We start from the raw sequence: 16,722 nt of genomic DNA, 5'->3' as shown, positions 1-16,722 counted from the left end.
TCGCACAAGCAGGTTTCAATCAGCCGAAAAGGGCACAGGTCAACTCCACTGTTGACCGATGGCTACCTGGATCAATTAAAGCCACTGAAGCTCCCAATTCTGGATCAGAACTCTATCTTAGCCAATGTTTTCCTTCGAGGAATCAAATGGCAATGTAGCCAAAGTGATGGATGAGACACAAAATGGTATGGGAGGTTAAAAAAAGACCTGTTTATGGAAGAAATTAGCTTTTTGCCTAGATCAGACTACATGATTTTATCCCTGATATTGGCCCGATTAGCTATCGTGGGCGATTTCCTAGATCGGCCAGACATTTTTTGGCGGGAACGACAAAATGTCTTGTAGTGTGACATAATCCACGACCAACGATTTGGCCCTTCGATAACCCTGACGATGCCAAAATGAAAAGTCTAGCATTTGCTTGGGATAGCTTCCATGCTGTGTGACATATCAACGACAACTCTCCAACAGCACACCTTGATGTCGACCAACAGGATTGTGTATTGTTTTTTTTTCTTTTTTGTCCTGTTTGGCTGTAAGGCCAAGCAGTATTGCGAATTGCGTATTGTGACCGGCGCATCGCTTCCCTTGCTTGCCGTTGTCAACATACTTCCTCGCCGTTGTCAGCATTTATTCACACGCACAAACCAGTGTTTACCGAAGCTTTAGATCATGATTCGACAGAACATCAGCATGTTTACGTACAAGCGTTATTGCTAGCACTAGCTTGCTAGGCTACATAATGTTTTGTTGCCTACTTGTTAGCCGTATCGTATTAAAAGTATGTGAACCTACCGCAAGCCTTTCTTGAATGGACAGCCCAAAACGTGACACCGCATGTTTATTTTCCTGTATTTCTTCCTGTTTTTTTTCCCCAACAGATCCATTGTTTGACAACAACTTGTTGTTGCATGGTAACGGTTGTATACAGTTGCGGTGAAAGCTGGCACGTTTTCTGGTCCCGCTTCCCCGACAGTGTATGATTTGACAAGATAAAGCCCAGTGATCGTAAAAGACGGGATACGTTGGTATGGGAATAGATGTCGTGTAGTGTTACCGCTGTCTGACCGAGATACGACAAGATTTTATGGCAGAAGTCTGACAAATTTGTCTTGCATTCTGATCCAGGCATTACAGAGTCGAGGGAGATTGGGATGTTTTAAAATGCTGGCACAATTCACAGGTGTTTTACCTATCATTTTGAAACAAGCTCTTTTGATGTTTTAAAGCTTGAATGGTGTTTCTCACTGATTTACTTAATATATGAATATGTTAAATGTTTATTGCCAAAGGTGTTTGCCGGAAATGCAGCCACTTGTGTGTGAAAAGGACAATATGAGTGCAACGCGATGAGTTGATGAATGGATGCTCTGGAGGGATTCAAGAATAACTGCATTGGTGGCATGTCAGAAAATTGTCAAACCTTGTATTTTGTCGTGCACTGGTACTTTGTAAGGACTTATTGTGTTTCTCCCTGGACAGAGGAATTCAGTACAAATGAAGCCAAAAGCAACAATGTAAGGCTTAGAGTGAGGACTGGAAAAAAACACATCACATATCCCGTGAATAACATTAATATTAATACTTGGTATTGTTCCTAATCCAAGAGCAGCCATGTGGCATGGGGGTGGGGATCTGATGTGAAGGGTTAGTGGACAGTGCAACTTGGAGGACCAAAGGTGAGCGGAGGTCAGTGCGGGCAGATGAGATCCATTAATTTCCATGATTTCTACTTCAATATGGATATCGATATGGATTTTATTGTCCTCAAGTTCATACCAATTTAAATAACGTTAGTTATTGTTTAGAAACATCCATCCATCCATCCATTTTCTGAGCCGCTTCTCCTCACTAGGGTCGCGGGTGTGCTGGAGCCTATCCCAGCTGTCATCGGACAGGAGGCGGGGTACACCCTGAACTGGTTGCCAGCCAATCGCAGGGCACATAGGAACAAACAACCATTCGCACTCACAGTCATGCCTACGGGCAATTTAGTGTCTCCAATTCATGCATGTTTTTGGGATGTGGGAGGAAACCGGAGTACCCGGAGAAAACCCACGCAGGCACGGGGAGAACATGCAAACTCCACACAGGCAGGGCTGGGGATTGAACCCGGGTCCTCAGAACTGTGAGGCTGACGCTATAACCAGTCGGCCACCGTGCCGCTGTTTAGAAACAAACACACAAAACTGAGGATGAGACACAAACCGTTGTATGATAAACCAAGAATGTGGGCTACTTAGTGGATCAATTGCTGTATAACTTTATCATTTTTGGCTCCTTATACGGTATACGATAAATACTGGAATCTGGATGGATATATGGATAGACAGACCATAGGTATTTTCTATTTATTACAGAGTAGTGTTTCAATTGAAAAAAAAAATGCGTATGAACTATAATACGTATACATCGGTCCTCAGTTTTCCGCTCCTATGCTGGCGACAACTTGGAAGACACCGAAATCCGTCTTCAATGTGGTAGTGAAGTCAGAATTACAATAAATATTTCTATCAAATTAAAAACAGTAAGTAAGGTAGTAACTCAGTGTGTCTTCTTGTACCGCATGACATTCTTAGGCCGCGCCGTTGTTCGGAACCTCAAAACGTCAAATCTTGGTACTATCATAAAGTGACGCCCCACCGTACTGGTCAATAATTACCATGTGTATGTGTCCAAAGTCTGACTGTGTTCCTGACGATTTTCTTTGCCCTTTTGCTGGTCGAGGTGAATCCTTCAGCCCTATGTCTCCAAGGAACAGTACGGTGATTGGTACTGGCATAGGAAACATTTTTCTTATTTTGTTTTCTTTTTTTTTTTTTATTGGGGCTGGTGGCAAAAATGTGTCTCTGGGACCACCATCCATTTGGGGCCTAGAGATGTCAAAATGTCCATGTCAAAATATCATTTTCTAGGGCCCCTGTCAGTCATGGGTCTTTGATTTTGTCATTAATTTCCCCCCTTACGGCGCCCCTAACAGTGTCCCAAAAATTCTGCCTAGCAGCAAGTGACTGCATAAATGTGAGGTGATCCTGAGCAAGTCTTTCAATCTAATTCATGTCATTATTTAGAACCTATCTAAAATGTTTTGTCTGTCTACCAAGCTTGTCAAGGCTGATGGCCACCTCACATTGAGCTTGACTAATTGACAAATTTTGGTTTACAACATCAGCCACAAAAAATGTGTATAGTCTGTTAGAGCTATGCTGTGGAACTTGCTGAAGGGTTACTGATTTTTTACAACAGATTTTTACATTTAGTAATAATTTATAGCATAGAGAATATCATGATTACTTTGTATTGCCTTAACCTGACAGCTCAGAGCTGCAGCATGTTCATAAATTACCGTCATTCTTCCCGCATCAGTCCTGCTTACTTTTGGCTTTGCATCTCTCTCCCACTCTCTGCTAGCACAGTTTATGTGGTGATGCTCATTACGACTGTTATTATGACAGCCTCACTTGCACTTCCATGCACACACACTGTCACTGAAGTCGCTCTGCTAATTTAGATCCTCCTCCTCCTCCCACAACGCGACGAGGCAGACAATAGTCGTCTTTTAGGAATGTTTGGCGAAGGCACAATGTCACCTCCACAGAGCCCATCCTACAAAGCAAGACACAACTTCCTCAAGTAGATAAGGCTGCAATAAAAGGCTGTGGGGGATGACAATAGAAATTTTTAAAACCCTGCCACACTTACGCAGCACCCACTCTACTCCAAAGTGATTGTCAGTTGTCTATTTGAGATGAATCCAGATTTAAAAGTGGACTGGAAGTGATGGGCGGAATTATGCATTCTGCAGAACGTCTTCAGATAAAACCATGAGTTCTAAGACTGCAAGGCAGAATGGTCTCCGTGGAGTCTATTATCGCAACATTTTGTAGGATTTTGTACAAAAAGGAATCATTATAGTTAGTAATTAGACAAAAAACAAAAATGTTTCGATGTGGATCAGTAAATTTATTAGCACGATTACTGTTATATATCGAGGCATTTAATTCAAAATTATATTAACATTAACACTGCACTTAAATATAGGAAAAAAAACTATACTTAAAAACATATACCATGCAAATGTATTTCACATAAAACTTAAATATAATTGCACCTACATAAATGTCTGAAAACACAACAGTTATAAAAGAATAAATACACAATACAATTCATTGTACTTAAGTTAAATACAACTTAACTATACTTAAAAAAAATTGACAGTACTTGAAAAAAAAAAATCCATTGTAACATTATGCACACTTTGAACATTTAATTCAGAGATTCTTTTGGGGACCGCTAGCGAGAGCCTGCGTAGCACTAGTGGTACACGTACCACACTGAGAATCACTGCTCCAGGCTCATAGGAGGTTTCTTATTTCAGAGGTATTGTATAAGAGGGACGTTTGTTTACTCAACCAAAATTAATGAATGCTATGAACCCTAACTAACCCTGGCAATGCTGTCATGTCCACTTAAAAAGGATTAAAGGGGACTTTTACACTCATACTTTCTTTATATACAGTATTTTTGAAGTATTAAAATGTGTTTTTTACTTTAATTTCTTTTTCTCATGTTGCTGCACCTCCCCATGAATCCTCTGGTGCACCTCAAGGGAGTGTGTTCCCCCAGCCTTAAACTTCCACCCACTAGTCTCATTACAATTATGGCAAAATATACTTTCATTGAATTGGTGGGATGATTAAAATCCTACCGAGGTAAATAGGAAGGTTAAAAAAAATAAATAAATAAAAATACAACGTTCATGTTTTTGTACCATCCATTTTCTGAGCCCCTTCTCCTCACTAGGGTCGCGGGCATGCTGGAGCCTATCCCAGCTATCATTGGGCAGGAGGCGGGGTACGCCCTGAACTGGTTGCCAGCCAATCGCAGGGCACATACAAACAAACAACCATTTGCACTCATATTCACACCTACGGGCAATTTAGAGCTTTCAATTAACCTACCATGCATGTTTTTGGGATGTGGGAGGAAACCGGGGTGCCCGGAGAAAACCCACGCAGGCACGGGGAGAACATGCAAACTGCACACAGGCGGGGCCGGGGACTGAACCCCAGTCCTCAGAACTGTGAGGCTGACGCTCTAACCAGTCGTCCACCGTGCCGCCTGTTTTTGTACTATCTCCGACTAAATTCTATTCTCATCAGCTTGCTTTGAAATAGAGCCTCTATAATTATGAATATCCCCCCAAAACAAGAATTTAAGTGGCTTGGACTATCTGTAATGCTTGTGTAATCAGTGTTGAAGCCATTTAAAGACTAATTATAAGCATGCGTCAGAAAACACTCGAGATGGTCTGTATTGTAGGGTACAGAGTAGCTTGTTTAAAACGCTTTGTGGTAAAAAGCATCTCTTCATCCACACGTGCTGCAATCCACAGCATGCCAGTGTGAGCTGTTACATAACCATCAACTGGAAATGGAAGTGTTGCGAAAGCAGCACGTGCAGCTAGAAGTTGGTGTGAGTGGGAACAAAAAAAAAAGAAAAATAGTTTCTCCAAGTCATATCAGATATTTTAGTACAGTGACACATCACACATCAAGTTTTTAACCGTGAATTGTTCTAATTACACTGCCAAATGCCAAAAATGCTACCATGCAACATTATGTAGAATTTCAAGTGGAAGGTTTTACATAAGGTTCACAACAAGTATGACAAAATGTGTCAAATTGGAAGTGGATAAAAGATGATCCTGCTACCCAAACTCCTCCAGGCGACATGCGAGTCCCGAAGGTGCTCTGAAATAATCGCGTTTGTATCTACCAGACATGTTCAAAAATGCATGCTCAAGTTTCTTTGCCAGGAAATGGGTATGTCAGTCATGGCAAAAGAAAGTTCCTTGAGAAAGGAAGTTTATGTAAGAGTTATAGTTTATATAAAAAGATGATTTTTTTCCTGAATGATTGTGGGGGCTGATGGTGTCCTAGATTTATCTTGCAGAATTTCACAGGCGATGAAAAAGGAATTCCTGTTTGTTTATGAATTATTAACAGGTTTCCGCTTTGTGTGTATGTGTCTCTAGCTAATTGTGACTAGGTAAACATGTCCGTAGCAATTTGCACACATTTAATAATCAGCATCTCTGGTGAGTATGATGTACTTTATTTGCATTTTTTTTTCACAATTTTGTCACGCTATTAAATAAGTATTGATTCAGATGTTGAGCTGTGATGTACACGGCACACTTGCAAGCTGTTATATTCCGTTTTCGTATAGTACTGTACAGTGGTGCCTCAGCAATTGACCCAAATTATGATTTTTTTCCGGGATAAGACCCATCACTCGTGTCTTGAGTTGTGAGCAAAAATTTTAGTTATGAGCGCTATCTATGGTGGAAGTGAACTTCACAACAAGCAGCAGTTTGGCAGATATAGTCAACAATTCTTCAAAGAGGCCAGGTGGTTGCTTCAAGCTTTTTATTGTCACTCCCAGTTCACTTGAAACTAAACATGAAACAAGGAGAATTAACTGTGCATTTAACCAAATCACATTTACTTTGTCGAAGAAAAGTTTAGCTACCTTAATGCTTACACACAATGCAAAACATAAACACAGGAAGGCTAAGGAAACTCGCATCCATGTCCTGGTAATTATAAACCTTCAAGGCTAAAAAAAAATAAATAAATAAAAAGATAGATAGAGCATACAACAAAACTGACCAGCATTATCATTATCATGATGCACAAACTATTTAATTCTTAACATTGACATTCTTTTGAATTATGTTATTACTGTATGTTTCTGTAAAGTACAATAATGTAGAGTGCTATTTTTGATATTATTTTAAGGCACCGGAACAGGTTAATGGCATTTCCATTCATTTTAATAGAGAAAGATTATTTGAGCTGCCTTTTGAGGTGCAAGCATGGTAACAGAGGATTTAAACTCATAAGTCAAGCTAGGGCTTGTATAATGTAATTGCAACATGATCACGGCAGTATTAAGAGGTGAATGAAGTTGGGTCGGTGAAGGCCCAGGTACCAAATGTTCGGCTCGCCACTGCTCAGACTGTATCATGTATAGAAGTTCCGTAGCAGACGTACTGGTTTGAAGCAGCTCCATTAGAAGCTAATGGGGGTGTGTGTGTGTCTTAACATGCTAACTTCGCTGTTTGGGGAACATCATGCCATCTGCTCTCCACCAACAATCTACAATATTGCAATATCTATACAGCGGTGCCCATGCAACTAAACTTTGCCATCTTGTTCTTTTACTTTCCGCAGAAGTGGAAAAACAATTGATCATGCTTTAGTCACAAATCAGTGTGTACCACTGAGGCCAAATGACCTTTTCATTCCTTGAAGCTCTTACAAAATAGGATTTATTTTGACAATCTGTGACCGTTTTATTGTGATCTAGTAGCTTTTCTGTGGCATGTGGGAGATACATCTTATTAAATTACAAGCTACTCCAAAAAGACAGGTCACTACATGTACCATCCATCCATCCATTTTCTACCGCTTATCCGGGTCGGGTCACGGGGGCAGTAGCTTTAGCAGGGACGCACAGACTTCTCTCTCCCCAGCCACTTCATCCAGCTCTTCCGGGGGGATCCCGAGGCGTTCCCAGGCCATCCGAAGGACGTAGCCTCTCCAGCGTGTCCTGGGTCATCCACGGGGTCTCCTCCCGGTGGGACGTGCCCGGAACACCTCACCAGGAAGGCGTCCGGGAGGCATCCGAATCAGATGCCCCAGCCACCTCATCTGGCTCCTCTCGATGTGAAGGAGCAACGGCTCTACTCTGAGATCCTCCTGGATGACCGACATTCTCACCCTATCTCTAAGGGAGAGCCCGGACACCCTGCGGAGGAAACTCATTTCTGCCGCTTGTATCCGGGATCTTGTTCTTTTGGTCACGACCCACAGCTAGTGACCATAGGTGAGGGTAGGAACGTAGATCGACCGGTAAATCGAGAGCTTCGCCTTTCGGCTTAGCTCCTTCTTTACCACAACGGACTGATACAAAGTCTGCATAACTGCAGACACTGCACCGATCCGCCTGTCGATCTCCCGTTCCATTCTTCCCTCACTCGTGAACAAGACCCCAAGATACTTGAACTCCTCCACTTGGGGCAGGATCTCATCCCCGACCTGGAGAGGGCACGCCACACTTTTCCGACTGAGGACCATGGTCTCAGATTTGGAGGTGCTGATTCTCATCCCAGCCGCTTCACACTCTTCACACAAATTCTGTCCATAAAAGTTCTGAACAGAATCGGTGACAAAGGGCAGCCTTGGCGGAGTCCAACCCTCACCGGGAACAAGTCCGACTTACTGCCGGATATGCGGACCAAACTCTAACTCCGGTCGTACAGGGACCGAACAGCCCGTATCAGGGGGTCCGGTACCCCATACTCCCGAAGCACCCTCCACAGGACTCCCCGACGGACACGGTTGAACGCCTTCTCCAACTCCACAAAACACATGTAGACTGGTTGGGCGAACTCCCATGCACCCTCGAGGACCCTGCGGTCCACTGTTCCACGGCCAGGACGAAAACTACACTGCTCCTCCTGAATCTGAGATTCGACTTCCCGACGGACCCTCCTCTCCAGCACCCCTGAATAGACCTTACCAGGGAGGCTGAGGAGTGTGATCCCCCTGTAGTTGGAACACACACTCCGGTCCCCCTTCTTAAAAAGGGGGACCACCACCCCAGTCTGCCAATCCAGAGGCACTGTCCCTGATGTCCACGCAATGTTGCAGAGGCGTGTCAACCAGGACAGCCCCACAACATCCAGAGCCTTTAGGAACTCCGGGCTCTCCACCCCCTGGGCCCTGTCACCGAGGAGCTTCTTAACTATCTCGATGACCTCAAACCCAGAGATAGGAGAGCCCGCCTCAGAGAACCCACACTCTGCTTCCTCATGAGAAGGCGTGTCGGTGGAATTGAGGAGATCTTCAAAGTATTCTCCCCACCGACTCACAACGTCCTGAGTCGAGGTCAGCAGCGCCCCATCCCCACTATACACAGTGTTGGTGGTGCACTGCTTTCCTCTCCTGAGACGCCGGATGGTGGACCAGAATTTCTTCGAAGCTGTACGGAAGTCTTCCTCCATGGCCTCACCGAACTCCTCCCATAGTTTTTGCTTCAGCGACCACCAGAGCTGCATTCCGCTTGGCCAGCCGGTAACCATCAGCTGCCACAAGAGTCCCACAGGCCAAAAAGGCCCGATAGGACTCCTTCTTCAGCTTGACGGCATCCCTCACCGTTGGTGTCCACCAACGGGTTGGGGGATTGCCGCCACGACAGGCCAGAGCTCCGGTCGGCCGCCTCAGCAATGGTGGCGTGGAACATGGTCCACTCGGAATCGATGTCCCCAGCCTCCCCCGGAACTTGACCAAAGTTCTGTCGGAGGTGGGAGTTGAAACTCCTTCTGACAGGGGATTCTGCCAGACGTTCCCAGCAGACCCTCACAATACGTTTGGGCCTGCCACGTCGGACCAGCATCTTCCCCCACCGTCGGAGCCAACTCACCACCAGGTGGTGATCAGTTGACATCTTAGCCCCTCTCTTCACCTGAGTGTCCAACACATGCGGCCGCAAGTCCGATGACACGACCACAAAGTCGATCATCGAACTGCGACCTTGGGTGTCCTGGTGCCAAGTGCACGTGTGGACACACTTATGCTTGAACATGGTGTTCGTTATGGACAATCCGTGATGAGCACAGAAGTCCAATAACAGAACACCGCTCGGGTTCTGATCGGGGGGGCCGTTCCTCCCAACATGTACCACTTACATGTATTTGGCATGTCTGTCTTGATATAGCAAACCTATGTAGGCTGATGTGTCGTCTCGGCTGCGTCTGATTTGCCAGGATTCTATAAATCTATGAAAAATTAAAAAGGAAAGTGACAACCAGAACATTGGACCCTTGAACATTGTAAACCAATGTTTAAAACAGTAAATGTACACTATGATGACAGCACATGGCGGAAAATATGTTCAAAAGATTTTTCTGTATAATAAAGTATGGTAAGGCACATTTCAGTGTCTTTTCACTTCTCCCAATGCTAGAAAGAGAAGGCATGTCCTTCAATTTGTTCTGACAGTTCTTTTTCTTTATACTTGTGCTGTTACGCTCGCATTTTAAGTTGGCTTCATCTAATATTGAAGGCCAGTGTGGTTCTTAAATGAAAGGTGGCCATGTAGAAGTACTATATCACAGAACAGCTGTGTAAAACATCTTGCTTTTAAGTGTAACCCTCTCTCCTCTCTCTTTGCTCCCACATCCATACTTCATTTATCTCTTTTAACACGTTAAACTTCTTTTTGTCACTGCGCATACTCCTTTGTTCCCTCGCTTACAGGACTACACACTGACGATGTACTTCCAGCAGGCCTGGCGAGATAAGCGCTTGTCCTATTCAGAGATTCCCCTCAACCTGACCTTAGATAACCGCGTGGCCGACCAGCTGTGGGTGCCTGACACCTACTTCCTCAACGACAAGAAGTCTTTCGTCCACGGTGTCACTGTGAAAAACAGAATGATCCGACTGCACCCGGATGGTACTGTGCTCTATGGGCTCAGGTGAGCTTTCACTCAGCCACTATTTTATCCAGTTTTATTTTTGATGTCAATGACTCAACAGTTTTCTCTTGCCAGGTAATTATCTCATTAGACACAGATAGGCAAAGTTATTGATGTGAGATGCGATGTTGCCCCATAGCTAATAATATAACACTGATGAAGTGACCTGACTATGGCTCTTAATCCAGGAAGCATCAACAACTAAATGTTTCTTCAAATCATTTACTCTTTTGTAAAGTATTTACTTGATTTATATTGAAACCAAAATTACTGAAAGTACTCAAAGCTTGACGACCAGACAAGTCACATAAAACCTGGATTTAAATGAAGAATCACACAGACTCACGCTATATATACGTGTTTGAGAAATGGATGAATAGATGATGAATGGATAAAACAAGACAAATTAATACAATTCAAATGGTTTTAAAGCAGTAAAAAAAAAAAATTTAAATAAAATAAATCACAAATTGGAATAAACCCTTTACTCCTCACTGAACCGTCATTCTTCATCTTAGCTACACAGTTTTGTACAATTCCAGCAATTTCCAGATAGCCTGCTATCATTCCCCCTTGTGCACCATAGGGATACAATAGGAACAATCTGATCGGACCCGTTGGCTATAAGATTATTACAAGTGATATTGCTATTGATCTTTATCAATAAAAGTCCAACATTATAAGAACTATTGTAAAATCGGTTAAGTGATATCAGTGCTTTGAATCATGGCTTATTTTTAGAATATCTTTATTTTATTTGAGCAATTCTATTATTGGAGGAACACAAGAGTAGTTTCAGAGAGTAGCACACCATGTAGTACACCATCAGACTTAGAAAATGAACTCTGCGGTATATTCAAATTGATGAAAGCTGGTTGTTTAATTAGAGAACAATTAAGGACTGACTCTTAAATTCCAATTACTGTATTATGGTGTTTAAAGTTCTCATAACTGCTTATGACTTTTAATGAGTCTGTTGATGCTGCTATATCTAGATTCAGTTTGTTTTTTAGAGTACCGTTTGTTGACTTCTAATATATAAAAATGTCATTCGAAACTTCATCTGAGCTCCAACCACTATAAAACAATTGAGCTAATTGACTTACTTGCAAGCTTACCGTTGACGGTGCACTTTACAAACCACACTGATGTCTCATCAGTTCCTTTTGCGAAATAGGCCTCAGATGTCCACACTCTATAAAAGCTTATTGAAAACCGTAACATCTTAATGGCTATTATGGCAAAGCATTGGCACTCCTGAGGCAGACTGGAATTAGTGTTGAGAAGATGAGAAAATGTTGAGGAGTCGATGCAGATCCTTTTCGTCTTCATAGTTGCCCAGTGTGGTGTTACACTTTGGAAAATTTGTAGTTCATCTGTTTTTTTAGCACCTATCTAAATACATTTACGAAATCATTATTTCCAACTCAAAGATATTCCATGTGTTAAAGAAAGACTGATGAGAGGACTTTGCACAATGTTTACTCGACCAAAACCATTAAAATGAAATGCACTGGAAAGCAGTAAAGCTGCACATTTTAGAATGGCCTTTTATTGTGGGCAGCCTAAGACACACATAATTATAATAATAATAATAATAATAATGAATAATAATAATTATTATAGCTTTACATAAAGTAGACAGCTAAGAACACAGAACAAAGGACACTAAACATCAAAAACTGCGTGAAACAGGTGCTTTTTGAGTTTTTGTTTGTGTAATAATCGTGCTGTCTAATCAGCATGTTAATATTCTAGACGTGATGTGGATAGATTATCTCGGCAAAAGAGAAGTGGTCACTAATAAATATTTAGATTGATGTACATAGAACAACTCTCTGATGCTTGAGTTTAGCTTTTGAAACATGGGGGGAAAAGTGCTGCATTTATATTTTTGGACCAGTTAGCAAGTGTACCAATGTAGATCAATGGCATTGTTCTGATTATTTTGTCAATACAACAAATTCAGCCATATGCCATAGGCTGTTTGAATGCACTATAAGACAGCACTGTAACAAATGAATCCTTGCTCTGTTTTCAAGATAACATATATATTGGAAATATATGTCACCCCTGCCTCTAATGCAGAATCACCACTGATCCATACAAAGCAATTCTCTAACAACATAAATGTTTGTGCAAGTCAGATAGTCGTGTAGCTGAGTGCACAACAAGTCCAGGTGTGGGTCAAAAATACTAAAGGCAAACAATGAAAACAAACGCAATGTACCAGATTGTGACAATGGGTAACTGTGACAATTAAAAAAATATACAAGAATAAATTGGTTAAGTAAAACTGAGTTGATTTTCAAAACATAATAAGTTGATTAGAAACCAACGAACTGAACTAAAAATCTCCTTTCCGTTAGCAGCACCAGTTGATTGTGAGGGCCAGATGACACTGAAATACAACTCATCCCTGTGTCTTGTCGTGTCATTTGAGTTGAAGCTCATGACCTACTGTATCGGCCCCTGGCACAGCTGAAACCCAATATGCAAATGAAATATCCAAAATTGCTGGGATTTGCTTGGCCACGAAGAGCGGAAGTTGCGACAAAAATCAGCACAAAAAATTACTTTGGATGAAGGGGGGGGATTAGGATGAAATTCGGGGAAGAAATCCATCACGCTTGGCACTCAACATCATGTAAGTAGGATGGCCAGAATTGGGTCAGGAGATCAGCGAGTTGCTCTTATAACAACCAGGCAACGCATACAGATTTTGCACACTGCATTATAGACCCCAAACGCACATAATTTTTAAATACACCAAATTATCCAGTTAATGGTAATTGGACAGTGGTCGTAAAAATGCATTATCATTACCACATTTCATCAAATTATAAATTCTTTATTCTGTTATAATTTAATTTAAAAACAACTCATGTAAATATGTTCTTTATATAAACATTAAAGATTGTTGCATGACATTTTTTCTACCATACTGTAAATGAGCGGCAATACGTACTTGTAAGACAATAACATAAAGCACTTCAGGTAGGCAGAAAGGCTTTGTCGAGTAGGAGTCTATTATGTCTATTATCTTGGTATCCCATTGCCAAGCAACCAGATGCTGACGTGCACAAAGAACGACAGCATCTATTCGGATGTTAGTGTGTAATCACATTTAATGTTGTCAGAATCTCTCGGATTTAATCAAAACTATAGAAATGGAACATAATAGTTCCCACAAAGGGTCTTTAATGGAGAAAAAATATTTTTTTTTTTAAATAATTACGAACAGGGACAGTAAAGTAGTGCATCAATATCGTACATTACCTTGGAAGGTAACTTTTTATGCTTGTGCGACAGTGTTAAAAAAATGAGATGTGTCTTTTTAATAAGTTAGCTATTAAAGCTTACAAAGCATTTAAAGAGGTTTTATTGTTTTTTATCAACAGCACCTAACTTACCGTATATTTGACTTTTGAATGACTGCTAACAATGTTAAAATGTTACTTAAAGCACCGCCTTCAGTACTTGAACGGATTTAATTTCCATTATTATTCCATTCCAAAATTGTTAGTTCTGAAGAAATCAAAGGACAACCAGCTAGAAGTTACCATGACAATTTTCTAAAAGATTTGGAAGCCAGTGACAAATTATTTATGTTATTAAGTTCTATTAATTTATTATAATAGGTTGATATAATCATTAAAAAATAATGCAAATGATTTAAAAAATATTAAATGATGAAATAGATTTGCATGTACATTCCAAAGCTAAAGACTTTACTAAAAGAATGTTCTCTTTTCGCCTATGATAGCAATTGATCCCAACTATTATGTACATCAGTATTAATTGTTCAGGCTACATTGGTGTTGATGATGGTGTCCCACACATAAATGAGCAAATGCAATTTGTGGTGTTATTTTTCCATTATGAAACCCCTCAATGTAAATGTAATTAGATATGTCAAGTCCATTGAAGCAGATAAGAACAAACACATAATGAACATATATACAAATACATTATTTGCTTTCTTTGTATGCCACAGAACTGCAAATTCATATGCGGTTCATTAAGGTGGTTTGAAGGAGAAAAGCACCAGAGCTTTTTAATGGGCTCAAATTGCTCATATAAATGACTTGCACTAACCCTGCACTGATCTTTAAATCCACAATCCTCGCTTAAGTCTTTTACTTACACTGTAAGGCACAGGCTGGTCTGTTTCTAGGGAGTTCTTTTCCACAGTAACTTTGAATTTTGCAATCCCCAACTTACATTATTTATTTACCCTATTTTGGAACATTAGAGAAATATGCTCTAAATTGCAAGTGGTACGTCAAAAGCCTGTGACGCTGCCAGTACTCGCTAGAATGAGAAGGTAATAGCAACCGCGAGTTTCACCGGAAAGATCAAGTTGTTCCGTCTAATTAGGTGTGTGCTTCATCTTTCTGTTCTGAACAATTTATGAGCAATCCAGTCGAGATGAAAAGACATTCATTTACACTCAAATTGCATCCGTGGGGCTTACAGGGACAGTGTAGCTTATGATGAATAAATGACAGTACGAAAGTGTTTTGCAACTTGCTGAATAATGCATCTTGACTATCCGTAGGATTGTGTACCATCTATAGATTGATTCTTGCATTCAACTTAAACTAGCTAGTACTATTTAGCCACTTAACTACTTAAACCACACTGTTCACATTCTATATACTGTTTGTATGCTATACCATATGTTAGTCTACTTGTGATAACGTACTTGCTTGTACTTTACTACATCCATCCATTTTCATTTTCAAGTCATTTATTTTCAGCAGACAGTCGTAGTAGTAGAACATTTAGAACTACATGAGATAAATTGGTGGAAGCTGTAGAGTCTTAATGCACCACCTGAAGGTAAGCATAGTTCAATTTTATTTATTTATCTATTTATTTTACCTTTACTTAACCAGGTAAGGCAATTGAGAACAGTTTCTCATTTACAATCCCAACATTTCTTTTTCTGTTTTGTTTAATGGCAGTTAGCAAACAGTTTAAGGCACATTACCGCCACCTAGTTTGGAGTGCAGATACTACAACGAACTTTGGCTTATTCGTCGTATGACTGCTGGCGCTGCACCGTGACGTCCATACTGTAACGGTCCAGGACGAATACAAATATCGTTACACTCGTATATAGTACTATAATCACATCTAATGATGAGAATAACACATTTTGAAGAAAAAATATGTAATATTTATTTTTTTTAAATGTATAGTGTTGACAATTTTTAATGAGCAAACAGTTACAAAAACAACATATTTCCCTTTTCCAAACAATTACAGGTTAAGAGAAAGATTTGTCCACTCCATCCATCCATCCATTTTCTGAGCCGCTTCTCCTCACTAGGGTCGCGGGTGTGCTGGAGCATATCCCAGCTGTCATCGGGCAGGAGGCGGGGTACACCCTGAACTGGTAGCCAGCCAATCGCAGGGCACATAGAAACAAACAACCATTTGCACTCACAGTCATGCCTACGGGCAATTTAGAGTCTCCAATTAATGCATGTTTTTTGGGATGTGGGAGGAAACCGGAGTGCCCGGAGAAAACCCACGCAGGCACGGGGAGAACATGCAAACTCCACACAGGTGGGACCAGGGATTGAACCCAGAACTGTGAGGCTGACGCTCTAACCAGTCGTCCACCGTGCCGCCGATTTGTCCACTCACAAGACAAAATATGTGTGGTGTAAGGAAGAGCATTTTTAAAACTGTTAAATCTTGATTTGTGTGTGTTAAATGTGTGACCAACAGTCAACATTTACAGTACTTAGCCTGAATGTTGAAGATGGCCTTAAGCGAGTGAGGCTAGTTGACCGTGACTTGACCTTACAAGTGAGGGCCACCATGTTGTTTCAACATATGGAGCTCAGTTGGTGTGGTCGGTGGTGACGTCCTCGGGCGGTCAGCAAGCAACCACAGGATGCAATATTATGCATCAATTCCACTAACAGTGACCCAATTCCAATTGTTCTCTCCCGTATGGTCCAGTTTGGATATGTGTCTTGATAATGTAGGCAAGAACTAAATACACAAAACAAAGAATCAGATATCATCGGATTGTAACACAGTTGTGATCGCACTTGGATACAATGTGGAATTTAATCGCATATCTGCGAATATGACTCCAAGCAGACAGATCGGCTTTACAGTGAATCCACGCCTATTTGCGGTTCACTATTCAT

The 16,722-nt window shown here is 41.3% G+C and overlaps 1 protein-coding gene across 2 annotated transcripts in view; it reads left to right on the top strand.

Moving 5' to 3' along the window:
• The window catches only part of LOC133467437 (gamma-aminobutyric acid receptor subunit beta-2), a 63,125-nt gene that overhangs the window by 16,086 nt on the left and 30,317 nt on the right, over positions 1–16,722 (top strand). For both annotated transcript variants that reach the window (XM_061752306.1, XM_061752307.1), the window contains exon 4: positions 10,329–10,549. In XM_061752306.1, the coding sequence (XP_061608290.1) occupies positions 10,329–10,549 (221 nt within the window). The remainder of the gene's footprint in view (positions 1–10,328; positions 10,550–16,722) is intronic.

The sequence above is a fragment of the Phyllopteryx taeniolatus genome, chromosome 17, assembly GCF_024500385.1.
Source record: "Phyllopteryx taeniolatus isolate TA_2022b chromosome 17, UOR_Ptae_1.2, whole genome shotgun sequence".
In the NCBI taxonomy this organism is placed as follows: domain Eukaryota; kingdom Metazoa; phylum Chordata; class Actinopteri; order Syngnathiformes; family Syngnathidae; genus Phyllopteryx; species Phyllopteryx taeniolatus.
This window is presented reverse-complemented; position numbering and strand designations above follow the sequence as displayed.